The 18,368-nt window shown below is 36.3% G+C and overlaps 1 protein-coding gene across 1 annotated transcript in view; it reads right to left on the bottom strand.

Moving 5' to 3' along the window:
• Zir (dedicator of cytokinesis) overlaps positions 1 to 18,368 on the bottom strand; it is an 869,757-nt gene that overhangs the window by 145,107 nt on the left and 706,282 nt on the right. Inside the window, 2 exon segments of the mRNA XM_090382918.1 lie at positions 9,828 to 9,962; positions 17,021 to 17,152. Of these exon segments, the coding sequence (XP_090239044.1) occupies positions 9,828 to 9,962; positions 17,021 to 17,152 (267 nt within the window).

Raw genomic sequence — 18,368 nt, 5'->3', positions numbered from 1 at the left:
GGAATAGGACCGGGGTATGTCTACCATGGAAAAAAGTTGATGATGCTACAAAGTAGATAGTATCTTTTAAGGGCACAAAGGGTGATGCTGTTGTACATGATGGGGGATTTACTTAGCAAGTACAGGTCAATGTTGAAAAAAAGTTGCGAGTTAGGTTTATTTTTGAAAGTGTCTGCAATTCTGCCCAGAAATGACAGAAGGGAGTATATGATGAGAGCCTTTTCAATCAATTTTGCCCTGGAGAGATTATGCAAGACTCATAGGGTAAAATTTTTCTCAGCATGGTCTGTGCTTGTTAACAGGAGGATTGATTCTACAGGGATGGGATGCAATTAAATAAAAAGGAGGCAAGAATATTTGCTGATGCAATCAAGGCAGTGTTAGGTGGGTCGGAAAACTGCTAGCTTGAGGGGGATTCACAGACTAACAGATTAATAGTAGCTGCAAGCAGAGGTGAAAGTGATTCTTTCACTGCTTCTATTGGAATGAGCAGGAGCCTGGAAAGCAAGATGCTAGAGATTTCGAGAAATATTGGAAGTCATCATGGAACAAATAATTACATGGGCTGTATTATAGTAACTAAGAGAAAGAACAGGTGCACATATACTTGCATCTACACCTATGCTAAAATGCTAGCTTGGGGGGGGGGGAGATACAAGGACTAATAGATTAACAGTAGCCACTGGCAGAGGTGAAAGTGATTCTTGCACTGCTTCAATTGGAATGAGCAGCAGCCTGGAAAAGAAGATGCAGGGTATTTCAGAGACTGCTGGAAGTCATTACGGTACAAGTAAACACATGGGTTGTGTTAGGGTAGCTAAGAATAGGAACGGGTGCACATATACTTGTATGTACGCCTATGCTAGGAGTATAGTAAATAAATTTGATGAATTTGAAGTGCTGATCAAGACATCAAAGTTGGATACTGCTGGAATATCAGAGACGTGGTCTCACACAGATATAAAGAATGCAGAATTGGAATTTGGGGAGCACAATGTGTACAGAAAGGATAGATATGATAGAAAGGGAAGAGGGGGGTTATGCTGTTAGTTAAGAAAGACATAAAATCTAAGGAAGTGCATCCAGTTGATAGATGGACAGTGCAATGTTGAGTCAGTTTGGTGTGACATAAGCACTGGGACAGCAACAGTGAGAGTAGGAGTGTATTATAGGCCAAATGACTCTGATGAGTATATACAAACAACTGTACAGAGAAATAGAGTGGTCCAGTAAATCAGATTGTCTTATAATGGGAGATTTCCCAGATATTGACTGGAACTTGTGGGTTGGTCTCTCGCAAAGACCAACTTTTGTGGATTTATTGGATGACTGTTTTCTACTACAGTATGTTTGAGAGGCAACCATGGGGAATATTGCTCTTGATCTGATTATCAGCAGTGATTATTCATGCATAAGTATCTGCAGATAAAGCACACGCTTCTTGATTAGACTGGGGTTTGAGCCCATCACCACCAAATACGGAGGCTGCAGAAAGGTCAGGGAATGACCACCGCATATTCCAGGAGCAATATGGCCTTAGTTGCTAATGCTCCTAAAAACCAAATAACAAACAAATAATATCTGCAGATAAAGGAACCACTAGGTGGTAATGATTACAGTGTACTGAGGTGGGATTTACTCAAAGATGTAACTATCAGGGGTAAATGGAAGGGTTTTTGCTTTCATGGAAGTGGCTACAGTGGTCTGAGACAGTTTTTAAATTCTATACAGTGGGACACTGATGATGTTACCAACAGAATTCTAAATGGGAAGCCTTCATGGAAGTTATCTTGGAAGCTACTAGGCTTTTCATACCAACTAAGAAATATTGTTCAAAGTTTAGGCTTAAATGGATGTCAGATGAACTAATGGGACGTGACAGTGAAGAAAAGTGCATGGGATGCATATAAATTATCAGGAGACACAGAAGCCTACAGTACATATAAGCTAGACTGTATATCAAGTCACAAAGCAGGTCAGGCAAGCGAAGGCAGATTACGAGAAATCTTTAGCAAAGGATGCAAAGAGGAACTAACAAAGACTTCTTTACTTATGTAAACTCTAGAAGGAAGGGGATGAATTAGATTGGTCCACTTGATATCGATGGTTCAACTGTTGATGATCCTGCTTGGGAAGCTGACAAATTTAATGAATATTTTCATCCATATTCACACGTGAGGAGTTATTACGGAAGGAGAATTCCAGAAGTTTATCAAACTGTAACATTGAGCTTAAGGATTTTGTAATAACTGAGAGGAAAGTGGAAGAGAAATTGTTGAAGTTAAATATAAGAAAGATACACCTGGGGTGGTTGGGATCTATGCAGTTGTATTAAGGAAGGCAGAAAAGGAAGTAAGCAAACCATTAGCCATAATTAAGAGAGCATCCTTGGATTCAGGGCAGTCCCCGTAGACTGGAGATGTGAGAACATATCCGAAATTCATAAAGGGATCAAAAGGTGACATGAGTAATTACAGACCTGTTAGTTTAACTTCTGTTCCAGGGAAACAGAAGAGATAATGGAGTCACTGGTTAAAGAAGCATTGCAGGATCATCTAGATAAGACTGCAGTAATACTTCAGACAGAACATAACTTTGTTATGTTAATTTTTTTATTATTTCATACAAGATAGGGTAAAATCCCATATAACGTAAGTGTTGTAATACACAATTGTACATTGTATATAGAGATATCAAGTAATGATTTTAATAAAACAAAGTAAAATAAACAATCTGTAAAACTACTTATATTAAGCAAAAAAACTTATATTAAGCAGCAATTCCTTTGATTTTATAAAGTCATTATATGGTATAGTGAATAGGTAAGATTACTGTCCTGATATTATTACTTTGTATTCATGTGATGAAAATATTTTTTAGCCAACTGAGTAGAGGGTCCTGGACACCACTGGAATAGTTTTAATTAAAGAAGCTTGTCATTTTCAGAATCAAAAGCCCTGGAGAGGTCAGTGTGAATAACATCTACCTGTTTCACTGTCACCTGCTGTGATAATATGTTGCCAAAAGGGAAAAAAAGGTTTGTGATCACAAAACCTCCAAAAGTCGAAAATGTGCTGTGCATTAACAATACACTGTTAGTTTTTGTGATATTATGGAATCAAATAATTTAGCTAAAGAATTTAAAAGAACTACAGGACGATAGTTTTTTATTGCAGTTCTTAATTTTTTTATTTTGAAAATAAGACAAATGAATGCAATTTTCAAATATGTTGGATAAATTCCTTCTGTCAGTGAAGTATGAAATAAGTTTAAAATGATAGATTCTAAAAGTTCCCCACACTTTTTCAAAAATATGGCAGGTATTTCATGTGGCCCTTTCATATGTTTGGTGAGACCTTTTAAGGAATCAACCAGATTATGAGGAGTGGTTATCATTTTAGATGTTTCTGATGCACTAGAAACTGCATAAGTATATCCTGAAGGGGTGAATCATCTTACCATTTATTTGCTAAAATGTCTGCAATATCTTTAGGATTATATGTGTATTTAACATTTAAGTTCATAAACAGGGTTTTGGCAAAAGGTGTGTTTTTTGTGAAGATATATAATTCCAGAACGGCTTTGTTTCCTGATGTTAACACATGTTGCTTAATGGAGTTGATGTAAAATTTGCTTACTAGTATTTTTGTCTCACTCTTGGAAAGTTTTGATAATTATTAAGTGATTCCTTTCAATTTGTTTTCTAATAGTTTTGCAAAATTTCTTTTTTGTTTTATTGTTCCTATTATGAATCATATTGGGAATCTGTTAGAACGTAGTTTAGTTTTAATTCTAATTATGCTTGGTAAATGTTTATGAAAAAAATCAATAAATATTTCATTGACACAACTATTTTGTTGTAAGTTATTCCAATCAATTGAAGGACACTGTTTAACAAAGCCATCCAGTTAGTAAGTTGGGAGTTAAAATAATTTATATTCCTATGTTTATATATGTCTATTATTATATTGTTTATATATATTTGCAAATGTATCCCTAATTCATAAAGGGGGGATCACAAGGCGATGTGAGTAACTACAGACCCATTAGCTTAAAGTCTCTTCCAGGGAAAATAATGGAATCACTGGTTAGAGAAGTAATGTAGGACGATCTGGACAGGTATGCAATTATACTGCATCAACAGCATGGATTTGTTCAGGGACAATCTTGTCTAACCAATCTGATAGGTTACTATGATGCAGTGACCACAAAACTAGATGAAAAAAATAATTTTGACATCATATACTTGGATTTCAGGAAGGCTTTTGATACTGTCGCACACAAAAGACTGCTGCAATGTGGCCTTAAGGGTAAGTTACAGCTAAGGATAAAGGGATGGTTAAATGGGAAAAGACAGAGAGTAGTTATCAATGAGCACTGCTCTTCTTCGTGGACTAACGTTATTAGTGGAGTCCCCCAGGATTCAGTACTAGGCCCATTGCTGTTTCAATATTTATCGATGATACTGATGAAGGTATGTCAGGCTTAATGTCTAAGTTTGTAGATGATACAAAGGTTGGTAGAGTGGTTAACAATAGTCATAAGAGTGAGCTACTGGAACAAGTTCTAGGAACATTGGGAAGATGGGCTGAGAAATGGCAGTTGAAATTTTAGAAAGGCTTCAGTTCTGAAAATTGCCGCATTTCAAGATTATGCATCTATGGGGAGAACTGATTGGATAAGCTGAATGTAAATGGCATTCTTCCATCTGCTGAGACTACACACATGAGGGAAAAAAAATTCAAGTTGTGGAAGGATGGTTGCAGAATAGATGTGAAGAAGTTTGCATTCAGCTAGCGGGTGGTTGATTGTTGGAACTGGCTTCCATCTGTTGTTATTGTTGTGGAAGTAGATGGGTTGAATAAATTCAGGGAAGAACTAGACAAATTCTTGAAGGGGTGAACTATGGAAGTTATTTATTTATTTATTTTTTTTGGCTAATGCTATATAAGCTTGATTTCTTTCATTATTTGGCATTACCACTAAAATACTATTACTACTATATTAAAGTTTTAAATATATATATATATATAGATAACATATTAGCCAGATGATCAGAAATGATTATAGCATCAATAATTTTATGTACTCTTACCTTATAATCTGAAAATGCTGAAACTAAATAGTAATTTTCCTGTGTAGGAAATTCTATATATTAGTGTCAATAGTGGCAAATGATACAAGAAAGCAAGCTTATACAGCATTAACTAAAAAACTTTTATATTTCACCTATCCATCCATTCCAATTCCAATAGTTTGTCTAGTTCTTCCTTGAATTTACTCAAACTAGTCTCCAGATTCTGCAATTTGCAGAACTGAAGCCTTTTTGGTAAGAGCACCCCTTGTTCCCCTCACCAATCAGGTTGCCCTTCTCCACTGGTTCCAGTAGTTCTACATCTAGGGGGTACCTCACAAATAATGTTAGTCCATGAAGAGCAGTGTCCATTGATTACCACTCTGTCTTCTCCCACTCAACCATCCCTTTATCCATAGCAGCAACTTGCTCTTAATTCTTATTTGTACTGCAGTCTTTCATGTTTAACAGTATTGAAAGCTTTCCTGAAATCCAAGTGTATGATGTCAAAATTATTTTTTTGCTTCAAGTTCCTTTGACCACATCATAGTATCCAATCAAATTGGTCAGAGAACACTTTCCCTAGTGATGTGCAAATGCAGATACAAAATACTCATTCAGTTTGTCAGCTATCCAAGCAGGACCATCAACAGTTGAACCATCGATATCAAGTGGACCAATTTGATTCATTCTTTTTCCATCTACTGTTAATATAAGTGTGGAAGCCTTTGCTGTTTTTCTTTGCATTCTTTGCAGGAGACTTCTCACAATCTGCTTTAGCTTGCCTAATCTGCTTTGTGACTTGATTACAGACTAATTTATATCTACCATAGGCTTTTGTATCACTGATAATTTATATGCATTTTTCTCTCAATAATTCATCAGACATCCATTTAGGCCTGAACCTTGAACAGTATTTCTTAGCTGGTATGAAAAGCCTAGTAGCTTTCGACTCAATTCCTTAAATGTTTCCCATTTAGAATTTTCTGTTGGTAACATTATCAGTTGGTCCCACTCTACTGAATTTAAAAACTGTCTGAGACCACTGATATCACCTTTATAAAAGCAAAAAACCTTCTTTTTATCACTCATGGTAGTTATACCTTTAAGTAAATCCCACATCAGTACGCTGTGATCACTGCCATCTAGTGGTTTCTTTATCTGCAGGTTCTTAATTACTGACTGAACAACTTTGGTCTTGTAAGAATGTAGCCCTATGGTTTACCTCATAGCTTTAAAACTGTCCTCTCAAAATAGTATTAGTATTAAGTAGTGGCAAATGATGTGAGAAAGAAAATGTTCACACAGCTAACTGGCAACATCCTTTTTAAAATGATGTCTCCATATTAGCATTAGCATATGAAACTTGTACTACAAGATCAGCAAAAAAAAAAAAAAAAAAAAACGCTTCCCATTTCACCCATCCATTCACTACAAAAGTTTGTCCAGTTCTTCCTTGACTTTAATTAAGCTATCTACTTCCACAATGACAGATGGAGGTTTATTCCAGCAATCAAGTACCCACTGGCTAAAGGCAAATTTCAGCACATCTATTCTACAATAATTAATGCTCAATAATAATAATCGCCATCCAAGACAAATAATCAACACCAGAAACTATAGAAAATACATCGCCAGGAGTGTCCAATGACACATGTTGATGATGCCACCTGGCTTCAGAAACAATCCAACACATTACCGCAGGATGCAATGTGATCACCCAGACTGAGTACACTCATAGATACGACCAGGTAGCCAGGATAATACATCAGAAGCTATCAAGGAAATACCAGTTGATCGAAGAAGTTGTACCGTACTTCAAGTACGAACCCCCAGGCAGTACTAGAGACCCTAATCCACAAGCTGTAGTGGGACTGCACCATAATAATGGATAGGACAATCCTGCACAACAGACTGGACATAACCCTTATGGACAAGAAGGAAAAGGCTACCTATCTGATTGACATAGCAGTACCCAACACTGCAGAAAACCCATGGGGAAAAAAATCAGGAAGTACATGAACCTAAGACAGGAGATCAAATAGATGTGGCATATGCAACAAGTTACAACCATTCCGATCACTGGGTCAACCACAGGTATTAGCATTAGTAGAGCCATTTGATGCAAGAAAGCAAGCTTATGCAGCATCAGCCAAAAAAAAAAAAATAAATAAATAAATAAAATAAAAAAATAAAAAAATAACCACTTCCACTTCACCCCTCGGTTCGTTCGAAATACCTGTCCAGCTGAGCCTTAAACTTATTTAGGCTATCGACTTCCACGACAAGGGATGGAAGTCTGTTCCACCAACCAACCACCCGCTGGCTAAAGGCAAAGACCCTACATAACAGCTTAGCAGTAATAGGTCTCCCAGCAAACACCTACAAGGAACTCTAGAAAGTCGCAATCCTGAACACCTGTAGGATAGTCAGAGAGTTTCTCGACCAACAGTAACACCAGACATAACAACAACCACCCTATGTACTTGGTAGCAATACCCATCATGAGGTGGAATCCCCAATCAGGAAGAAATAATATAAGAGGAATAATAATAATAATTTCAAACAGTCAGAGAGTTCCTTGACTAACAGTAACACCAGACATAACAACCACCCTGTGTACTTGGTAGCAATACCTGTCACGAGGTGGAACCTCCACTCAGGGAGAAATAATATAAGATCAATAATAATAATAAAGTGTACCGTATGTTAAGTATGTATAGTATGTACTATAAGTACAAAGAAAGTGTACCTACTATAAGTATGAACCCCAGACAGTAATAGAGACCCCAACCCACAGTCTGTACTGGGACCACGCCCTAATAACGGATAAGACAATCCCACACAACAGACTGGACATAACCCTTGTGAACAAGAAGGAAAAGGCTACCTACTTGATTGTAATCGCAGTGTCCAACACTGGCAACCTCCAGAAAACCTATGAAGAAAAAATCAGGAAGTATACGAACCTAAGACAGGAGATCAAAGAGATGTGGCATATGCAACAAGTATCGACCATCCCGATCATCATGTCAACCACCGGTGTGGTGCCAAAGACCCTACATAACAGCCTAGCCGGAATAGGTCTCCCAGAGTGTACCTACAAGGAACTCCAGAATGTTGCAATCCTGAATAGGTGTAGGATAGTCAGAAAGTTCCTTGACCAATGGTCAAGGAACTCTCTGGCAGCAAACAGCTTGTGTACATGGTAGCAATACCCGTCAAGAGGTGGAATCCCCAATCAGGAAGAAATAATATAAGAGCAACAATTTTTTTTTTTTTTAATGTTTTGGCATGCAATTTTTTTCAGCCGGATGCCCTTCCTGACACTAACCCTCACCCTTTATCCGGGCTGGGAATCATATAAGAGCAACAATAATAATAATAATCATAATAACTAGGGGTCTTTACCCCCCCTGCTCACTGCACTTGCTTCTTTTGATAAAATAAAATAAAATACTTACAGAAGCTTTTGACACTGTGTGTGTATCTCTTCCTCAACTATGAATACATAAATACGTTACATATGGAAATGAAGAATGGTACCGCATGGTTTGTTTGTTATTTGGTTTTTAGGAGCATTAACAACTAAGGCCATATTGCTCCAGGATATGTGGTGGTCATTCCCTGACCTTTCTGCATCCTGCGTACTTGGTGGTAATGGGCTCAAACCCCGGTCTAATCAAGAAGAGTGTGCTACGCACTGCTGCTCCTTCCCACCTGGCTACGGAGGCGCCGGTACCGCATGGTGATAATAGATAAACAAAGCATGTGCACGAGGTTTATCTAGCATGACCACATGAAAACAGAAGCTTGTTTTAGCATAGTAAAAGCTTCTGTTAATGTATTTTAGTATTTGTTACGAATTACCACATAACTGGCATCCCTCTTCTTCCATTGGCTGAATAAAAATCACTAGGAGGAAAACTTTTTTAATGTATAGAAAGATAATAATTTTTCTGTTTATACTCCAGGATGATCACATACCATCAGAGAAGTTTACAAGATAGAGAGAATACAAGAATTCAGGAAATTAACATATTCGGTAGTTACGGTGGCTTGAACCATGGTTGCTCAAAGCATGCTCAGTTCTGTATCCTCACTTTTGACCAATCGGTTATGGCAGCAAATATGGGTGTTGTCCAAGGAAGGATAAGGATATCATCAAATTACCTTAATCAATATTTAGCTGTCCAGCAAAATCCATGGTACTGTAAATGTAAATACCTAAACTTGTCAAAGCAATTGTTGTTGAAAGTTTGGAATATTTCTTTTGTTTCCACCTCGGGCTTTGTTGATATACCACTTCCAGGAGCATTATAAGTGCTTAATGAAGAATAGAGCAGTACCTTTCTCTCCCACCATTTTTACAGCTTTTAAGGCATTCCAGGAAAAATTAGCCCTTACTATAATAACAAATAATAAGGGCAACACATTCTTCAATTTTTAGTCATGATGGAGTGATCAATATTTATCCAATTAATCACCCAGATTCCTTTATTTATGACATGTAAGTGTCCCTTGTAAAATATGCATTTCAGATAGTCAGAGACTTCCTCGACCATTATAATAATAATAATATAAAATTATTATTATCACTCTGTCTTTCAGAAAATCTTTTAGCACTGTTCCCATTGATTTATTTACTGAAACAACACTTTTACAGAGTAGATAGAGGTCGAATTATTATTATTATTATATAAATTACAGTAACAAAGCTTATTCATATACAGATTATTCAGAATTTACTTACCTCTAATCGATATGATATCTCAGGCAATTTTGTCAAAGTAGGTTCTTTGTATATAAATTCTTCGCCATCTAGATCTCCAAACTTGCTACCATAAAAACCCACTCTGAAGTAAGTCCCAAAAACACGTTTTCCAGCCTAAAATTCAGATAATTATTTATTTTCATACAAGAAATAACAGGGGAGTGTAAAATAACATTAAGAGAAATAAAACAAAAACAGAAATTGTTCTGAAAAATTTCCAACATACGAGGGTGGTTCAATAAAGAATCGCCCTTACCTAGCTGCAGAGGTGCTAGCCTGTTGATTCTTGGCACATCGATGGATGAAGCTATGGATACCGTTTTTGTAGAAGTGGTGAGGTTGGTCTTTGAACCATGACTCTGTTGCAGAAATTAGTATCTCATCATCAGGGAAGTGGGTCCCTGAAGAAATGATCAGAGGGAAGGAAACAAGAAGAAGTCCAATGGTGCAAGATCGGGTGAGTAGGCTGGATAGGGCAGTATTTCATATCTACAAGTGGCCACTTGTGTTGCTGCAATTTGAGAAGTGTGAACTGGGGCATTGTCTTGAAGCATTCTCACACCTTTGGACAGCATGCCACGCCTACATGTTTTGATTTTTTCCCGTAATTTTGTGAGTAAGTTGGCATAATAGGTACCTGTAATTGTTCTACCTTACGGCAGGTAATCAGTCATTATTACGCCTTTCTCATCCCAAAACACTGTCAGCAAGACCTTTCCTGCTGACTCTTGGACCCTTGCCTTCTTGTGGGGTGGGGAACCAATGTCGCCATTCCATGGACTGCTTTTTACCTTCAGGGTCAAAATGGTGTATCCAACTTTCATCCTGAGTGATTAGATGAGAGAAAAAGTCTTCCTCATTTTCTTTGGCACAGGGCTAACAACTCTTGTGATTTTTGTTTTCAGAAGGCTGATCGAAATCAGCCTTCTGAAAATCAGTCAATAATCGGGGAATCCATCTTGCACTCAATTTCCGTAAATGGAGTTGGTCATGAAGGACTGTTTCAACATAGCCCACATTAATTTTCATTATATCCAGCAATTTTCCATGATTAACGACTTCACTTTTCTGATCATGTTATCATCAATGGCTGAATGGGGATGACCTGGATTGGGCTCAGGTCCTACCGATGTCCAACCACACCTAAACTGTCTATGCCAGTGCTTCACAATGCCATAGGATGGGGCTTCATCCTTATATACAGCAGTCATCTACTCGTGGATTTCTTTGTTCTTTGTACTTATACCCTTCCCCTTCAAGAACTTCAAAGAACAGATACCGGATTACAGCTCTGACTTCAACTTTGTCCATGATGCTACTCTGTCACATGTTCAGCTCTGTAAGTGAAAAACAAATTAAGACACAGGGTTGAAATTTTACACCTTTAGTACAGAGATATGTATGATGCTACACACAAAATATATTGCTTCTGCGATATGTGGAAGTAGGTGAGGGCGATTCTTTATTGAACCACCCTCATAGTATTAAAATTAAAATAATATTGGATGGACCGAAAAATGGCAGCTTAGATTTAATGCTGGAAAATGCAAGGTCTTACATCTTGGTAGCAGTACTCTAGAGTAATACCACTTGGGAACCACCAAACTCAAGATTATAAACATGAAATGGACTTGGGAACAACTATATGATCTGATATGAAGTAGTTCTCACAATAGTAGAAGGCTGTTAGCATACCTCATAGGGTTTAGAAAATGATATGTATGAATCTGCCAGTGATTATTCCATTATCTAAAACATTACTGTAAGTGGTGGCTAAAGCCATTTTTATTATGCAGCACTGCTGTTTTATTTAAAGTGTTTGCCACTGCCCAAGTAAGCAATGCAAAGATCTTAGTGACCCAGTGATGAGAAGAATTCACAATATGTGGGGGGGGAGGACAAAATTTAATTACGTAAATTAAGTGACTGGCAAAAGCTGATGCTACGAGTGCTAAGAAACATTTTAAGTGGTGGCAAAGCCATTTTTCTTAAAGTAGTGTTCAGCAAACTAAATTTGATACTTAGTGCACTGATGTCATATTTTGGAGGCACCTTTGCCACAAGTGTCAGAATTATTATCAAAAGCATTAATAAAGTTAATTTAATTAATTATATTTTTGCACACCCTCTTGCACCTCATATGTTGTGGATGCTTCTTGCCACTGGTTTGCTGTTTGTTTGTTGTTTGTTTGTTATTTGGATTTTAGGAGCATTGGCAACTAAGGCCATATTGCTCCGGGATATGCGGTGGTCATTCCCTGACCTTTCCGCATCCTCCGTATTTGGTGGTGACAGGCTCGAACCCCGGTCTAATCAAGAAGCGTGTGCTACGCACTGCTGCTCCTTCCCATCTGGCTACGGAGGCGTCGCACTGGTTTGCAAAGTCTTCACACTGCCTACATGTTCACAATGTGACAAACAGACACCAAACACTCAAAACTCAAGTCTGGGCAATAAAAACAGCAATATTACAGTCTGTCCTCGTATAGCACGATAGTTGCGTTCCTAGAAACCCTCGTGCAATGCAAAATCGTGCAATATAAACAACAGGCCCTATGGGAAAAGTAGGGTTATGTGCCGACCACCCAAGATTGAACACACATTTGGAACCAAAACATTACCAAACACAATAAATAATGGGGTAATTTTAATCGTTATAAAATACTTACGTATTTTATAACGATTAAAATACGTAATAAAAATAATATTATATTATAATAAAGTATTTTAGTATTTTTTAATACTAAAAAAGTATTTTTTACGGATAAAATACGTATTTTATTCGTAAAAAATTTATTATATTAAATAAAATAGTCGTAATAAAATACTTACGTATTTTATAATACGTAAGTATAAATTATAATACGTAAGTCGTAATAAAATATTGCTAATGCTTTTTCTTCTATCGTAAGCAAACTTGCTTTTTGTTTGATTTTCTATCCAAAGAGATGACAGCCATTCCATCTCTTCCAATTTCTTTGTGTCTTAATCTAATGGATTTTAATTACACTTTGAGTTGTTCCTGCTATGAAAGTTGTTTTTATTTTCTCTGCATTCTTTGTAATTCTCCGCGTTGCCTCATTTAGGTCTGTAGCATGTGCAATATCACATGGTCTTTCATTTCGCTCAAAGCGTTTCGCAATTTCATATTTTTTTCTCTATCGACAGAAGTGGACTGGCCATAAGCCTTACGGGGGAAACCACGGTGGGCCGGAGGCCGGTGTGATTTTGGCCATAAACCATAGTATGAGGCCACTACAAATTTTCCCAGGTAAGAATTTTTGACCCAGTCCGCCTCTGTTTATCGATATTGCTTCTTTTTTTTTCTCTCTGAATCTGCAGTGTCTTAGCCAGGACGCTTCCTTTTCACACCTTTTAAGTATTTTACTAATTTTTAGGGAATAAAGCACAATTACAAATGAGGTGGCACGCTTGATACACAGAAACAAAGCTGCGCGCGTGTAGCAACTGAATAAACAACACCGTAAAGGCCGAGATACACTATTAACACCTCACATTTTACTAAAGCACATTTCTGGGGGTTACTACCATAAAAAATTAAAAACAATTTCCAGTTGCGTTTCTGCTAGTGGAATGTGTTATAAACTGGTAGTAAACTCCATCTAATTGCATTTGCGATTATATCGATAGCTGGAATTGTTGGTTTTTACGTTATTATGGTGAAATGTGTTTCCCCTTCACTGATATAAAACACATAAATACATTTTCAGAATCTTCTTCATTCCTATCGTGTTGCGTTCAGTTGGGGTGATTCCGCATTCGACTGCCATTTCTTGTAAACACAAAGGCGAATCGTGTATAAGCGAATTCGGTTCGTGTTATATAAGATAACGTTCCCCTATTTATAAATCGTGTATGATCGAATCCATGTAATGCAAACACATGTTATACGAGGACCGACTGTATCTCTCCACCGAAGTAGTGAATTTTATTTGGAGTAGTACAATACCAAGGAAACTTGTGGCGAAGGAGCCTCCACAATGTGAGTTCAGTGCAGAAAGCAGCAACTCATTGTTTAACACTAGATAATAAAAATGGCTCTGCCACCACTTAAAAGGTTTTATAGCACTTGTAGCATCAGTTTTTGCTGATTATTTAGTATGTTAATTGTAATTTTCTGTATCCTCTCACATCTCATATATTGTAGATACTTTTAGTAATAGTAACAGTAATAATATTTGCCATATAGTGCAAGGAAGCCAGAAGCTTTTGCTACACTGGCAAAAAAAAAAAAAAAAAAAAAAAAAAAACCCAACTAGATAAGAAAACAAATTAGTTATTCAAACTGTCAGCCTCAACTACATGTGAGGGCAACTTGTTTCCACAATCAATGACTTACTGGCTAAAATAAAACTTCCCACAATCTAATCTAAACCTCAATTCCTGTAATTTAAATTTATGAGCCCTTAGTTCTCGAATTCTTTGTAACAGTGAAAATTCCACCTTCATTCATTTTATTAATCCTTTTGGGGCCTCATAAATCTCAATCAGGTAACCTCTGAGGTGCTTAGTTGTCAAGCTCTGTAGCACACATAATCAGTCTTTCTTTGTACAGCTGTCCTTTTGCCAATCTCATGATTTGAGTTGCCCACCTTCGGACCCTTCCAAGAAGCTATATGTCTCTTTTCAGATGAGGTCTCCATATTTGAGTACTGTATTCCTTATACAATGAGATTATGACCTCCTATCGCTACAAAATAATGCTTGAAAAATTGACAGGAACTTGATATCTGCCCATATCGTAACTCTCACGTCCATCCCTTTCCTCCATCACTGTTTTTAAATGAACAACACCAAGTGTATATTTATTTGGGGGTGCTATTTCCCAAGTGTAAAACCTTGCGTTTAGTAGTATTAAAACAGAGCTGCCACTTCTCTGACAATTTTTAAAGTCTGTTCAAAGCATTCTGAAGGAGCGCTGCTGGGCACTGATCATTAACGACTCTCCCAATCTTTATGTCATCCGCAAATTTTGACATCACGCCTTCTATCCCTTCATCGATGTCATTTATGAAAATGAGAAACAACAGTGGTCCAAGAACTAAACTCCACTCCTCATGTTACACTAATCTGAAGAATATCCATTAATCACACAACCTTATGTTAATATCCATTAATATAAGGTTCTAAGATGGATCGCTGGGTGCAATCCATCTTAGAACATCTTAGCAGCCACCAAGCAATCCATCTTAGAACCTTACCAGTAATCCCAACCTGTTCAAGCTTATATAGTAACCTCTCATGAGGGAGTGAGTCAAATGCTTTAAATCCAAATAAACTATGTCTCATCCAGATCATTAGTAACTGTTTCAAACAAGAAGTTGTATTAACCCAGTACAACTGTGGTGGTAGGAACATAACTTCAACGTTTGGATGACTTAAATCTTTTGGATGGCCTGGTGTGCTATCCAATAGTAATAAAACTTTGAAATCTAGATTTTTCCACAAGTTCAGTAGCACAGAACGTAACATGGGAATTTCCCAACAAAATAAAATACAGGGATTTCTCAATAATTTTTTTGAATAGCAAGTCAACAGTGGGGATTCAAAAAGAGTGGAAATGTTGAAAAATTACATCCAACATAATAGTAGGGTTTCCCCACACAAAAGCTCAAAAATAACCTGTTATGCGAGGTTTACTGAAATTCTCTAACCACGTTAGAGTGAAACCATGTTATATAAGTACCGTACCGTGTTGTGCGAGAATTTCCACAATTTATCAATCGTGTTAGAGCGAAACCGTGTGGTAAAAGTACCGTGTTGTGTGAGGATTTCCGCAATTATCAATCGTGTTAGAGTGAAACCGTGTGGTAAAAGTACCATGTTATATGGGGGTTGCCTTTACATAATAATCTCTCAATTTCAAATGAAACTTTTTTACTGGTTCCCAAACAATAAGTGGTTCTCCATGCTTATGTTTGATATCAACTGCTCTTTTGCCAGCTTCAAAATGAGTAATAATCTTCAATTTAATTTTCAAAGTGAGAATTATTCTTGGATTCTCAGCATTCTTATTTAACTTTGCAGACAAAGGCATTGAGTTGTTACAGAAATAAAGAAAAGACATAAAACTGGTAGAGAACTAGCTTGAGAACCTCTTGCAAGGAGTGTTCCTAGCAGACTGATGAATGCTGAGCAACTGTACATGTCATAGCCATTCCTGTACAAGAAAGATGGTGACATGGTGAACGATAAATCGCCAACTGATAAAGAAAATTACAGCATTAAACAGATTCTATACTGGAAAATTCTCGGATATTTTAACCATACTGTACGTATCTAAATAAATTTTTAAAATAATATGAGAAGTTATCCTCAATCTAGTACGTCGAACACTTCTGTATGATACTCTCCAGAAATTAAAAAGATGTTGTTGTTTGGTTTTTTTTCAGGAGCATTAGCAACTAAGGCTATATTGCTCCGGGAATATGCGGTGGTCATTCCATGACCTTTCCGCATTCCGTATTTGGTGGTGACGGGCTCGAACCCCGGTCTAATCAAGAAGCGTGTGCTACGCACTGCTGCTCCTTCCCACCTGGCTACGGAGGCGCCAAAAAATTAAAAAGAAAAAAATCGAATTAGAGTAACAGATAGTTTAAAAAATAATTAAAAATCAATTTAACACAATAAAACTCAATTTAACACAATTAAAAATAAGAAAATTAATTAAAAGAATTTAACGAAAAAAACTGCCAAAACGATTTTCATTTTGGCAAAATATATAGACTGCACATGTGCTAATCTTTATTCACTGCTTACCTGTTGTTCAATTTCAGCAAATGCCTGATGCAATTTATCATGAATGTTTGCTAATTTTTTATAGTCTGTGTTTCAGCTATTAGAAATTTTTTTTCGTTAAATTCTTTTAATTAATTTTCTTATTTTTAATTGTGTTAAATTGATTTTTAATTATTTTTTTAACTATTTGTTACTCTAATGTAAGTCTTTCAATTTTTTCATTTTAATTTCTGGAGAGTATCATATGGAAGTGTTCTACGTACTAGACTGAGGTTAACTTCTCTTATTATTTTATATTGATATTGATATCAACACAGAACGTAATGGGCATCACGGCTCTGGTTCATAATATCTAAATAAAATAGGTAAAATATATAGACTGCATATGTGCTAAATATTTATTTGCTGCTTACCTGTTGTTCAATTTTAGCAAATGCCTCATGCAATTTATCATGAATGTTTGCTAATTTTTTATAGTCTCTATGTGTTTCAGCTATTGGAATTAATATTTTGTAAACTTCATTCATAGCTTCATAGAGTCCACCCTGCAAAATATAGATTTCGCATAAGTCACTAACTTCTAGGGGAAAAAAAATAAATAATAAAATAAAAAAAATACAAAGTATTCATGTATCAGAATAGCAGAATTTTTACAGAATCTTTTAAAATTGAAAGGAAAGTTTTAAATGTTGAAAAAATCAGAATTATTTTATTTGTCAAGAGAATTTTTCTATTTCGTGATCATCTAAAAGAAAAAAAATCACAACTCACCTGAGCAGGCATGTAGTATGAATTGTGCACAACTTGGCTTTTTTTTTTTTAAAATAGACATTAGAAATTAGATAAATTGTGCACTTTTCAATGATATCCATTATTTAAACAATTCAATTGAATACAGTTACAAACACAATCTATACTTTTTTTAGTTGCAAAAATGCAACATGGCACCAAAGCATTTTGAAAGAAATGTGAATGAAACAATTTAAACATTATTTTAATTTATTTCTTTAAATAATTTTTTTTTTTTTTTTTTTTGTTAGTTGTTGGCGCATCGGCTTCTGTGGCCATAATGCACCTCCCAAAGTTTTTGCATTTACTCTGATCCAAGCCTGAGGCGGGATTAGAACCCACAACCTTTGGGTTGCCAGGCAGGCACTTTACCCACCCAGCTAGCCCGGTCAGCTAATAATAATAATTTCTTTCAATAAATGTGATCATTGCAAAAATATCTTATGTGAGTGGCACCCATGGTGTATTTCTTCTACCACATGTCCTGCTTATGTGACAGGTTTAATTTTCTTATGGCTGTACTTCTTGAATTCTAAAACAATTAATGATGTAGACTGAAAGTCAATGTTGTGGTAATGAAGGAATACTTAAATTCACATGATCATCATGCAACTGATATTTTAATTAAAGTCCTTCCTTTGTTGACTGTTAAAATGTTGGTGTTACACTCCAACATGTCCATAAAGGGATTAGATGTAGTTTAGAATGACTCTTTCTGACACAACTTAACATGCTAAAGTTTATACTCTTTTACTGCTATTAAATATGTAGGATTATTCTTTTTGATCACTTGGTTTCATGTGTTTTTTTAAAATTAAATTTACACTGAAACCGTGCCTCAGACTGGAGCAGCAAAGCAAAGGGAATCAGAGTAGTGGGAAGGATCTGGTTAAAGGGAGAACTTCCAAAGGTAATTCTCTTAAGAATGAATCACAATTATCTTTTCTGTGTTACTTGTGCTCTTTTGTGAAG

The sequence above is a fragment of the Mastigoproctus giganteus genome, chromosome 10, assembly GCF_048544385.1.
Source record: "Mastigoproctus giganteus isolate SK-2022 chromosome 10, ASM4854438v1, whole genome shotgun sequence".
NCBI classification, from domain to species: Eukaryota; Metazoa; Arthropoda; class Arachnida; order Uropygi; family Thelyphonidae; genus Mastigoproctus; species Mastigoproctus giganteus.
The sequence above is the reverse complement of the archived record's forward strand: the minus strand, read 5'-3'. Positions and strand labels throughout refer to the sequence as shown.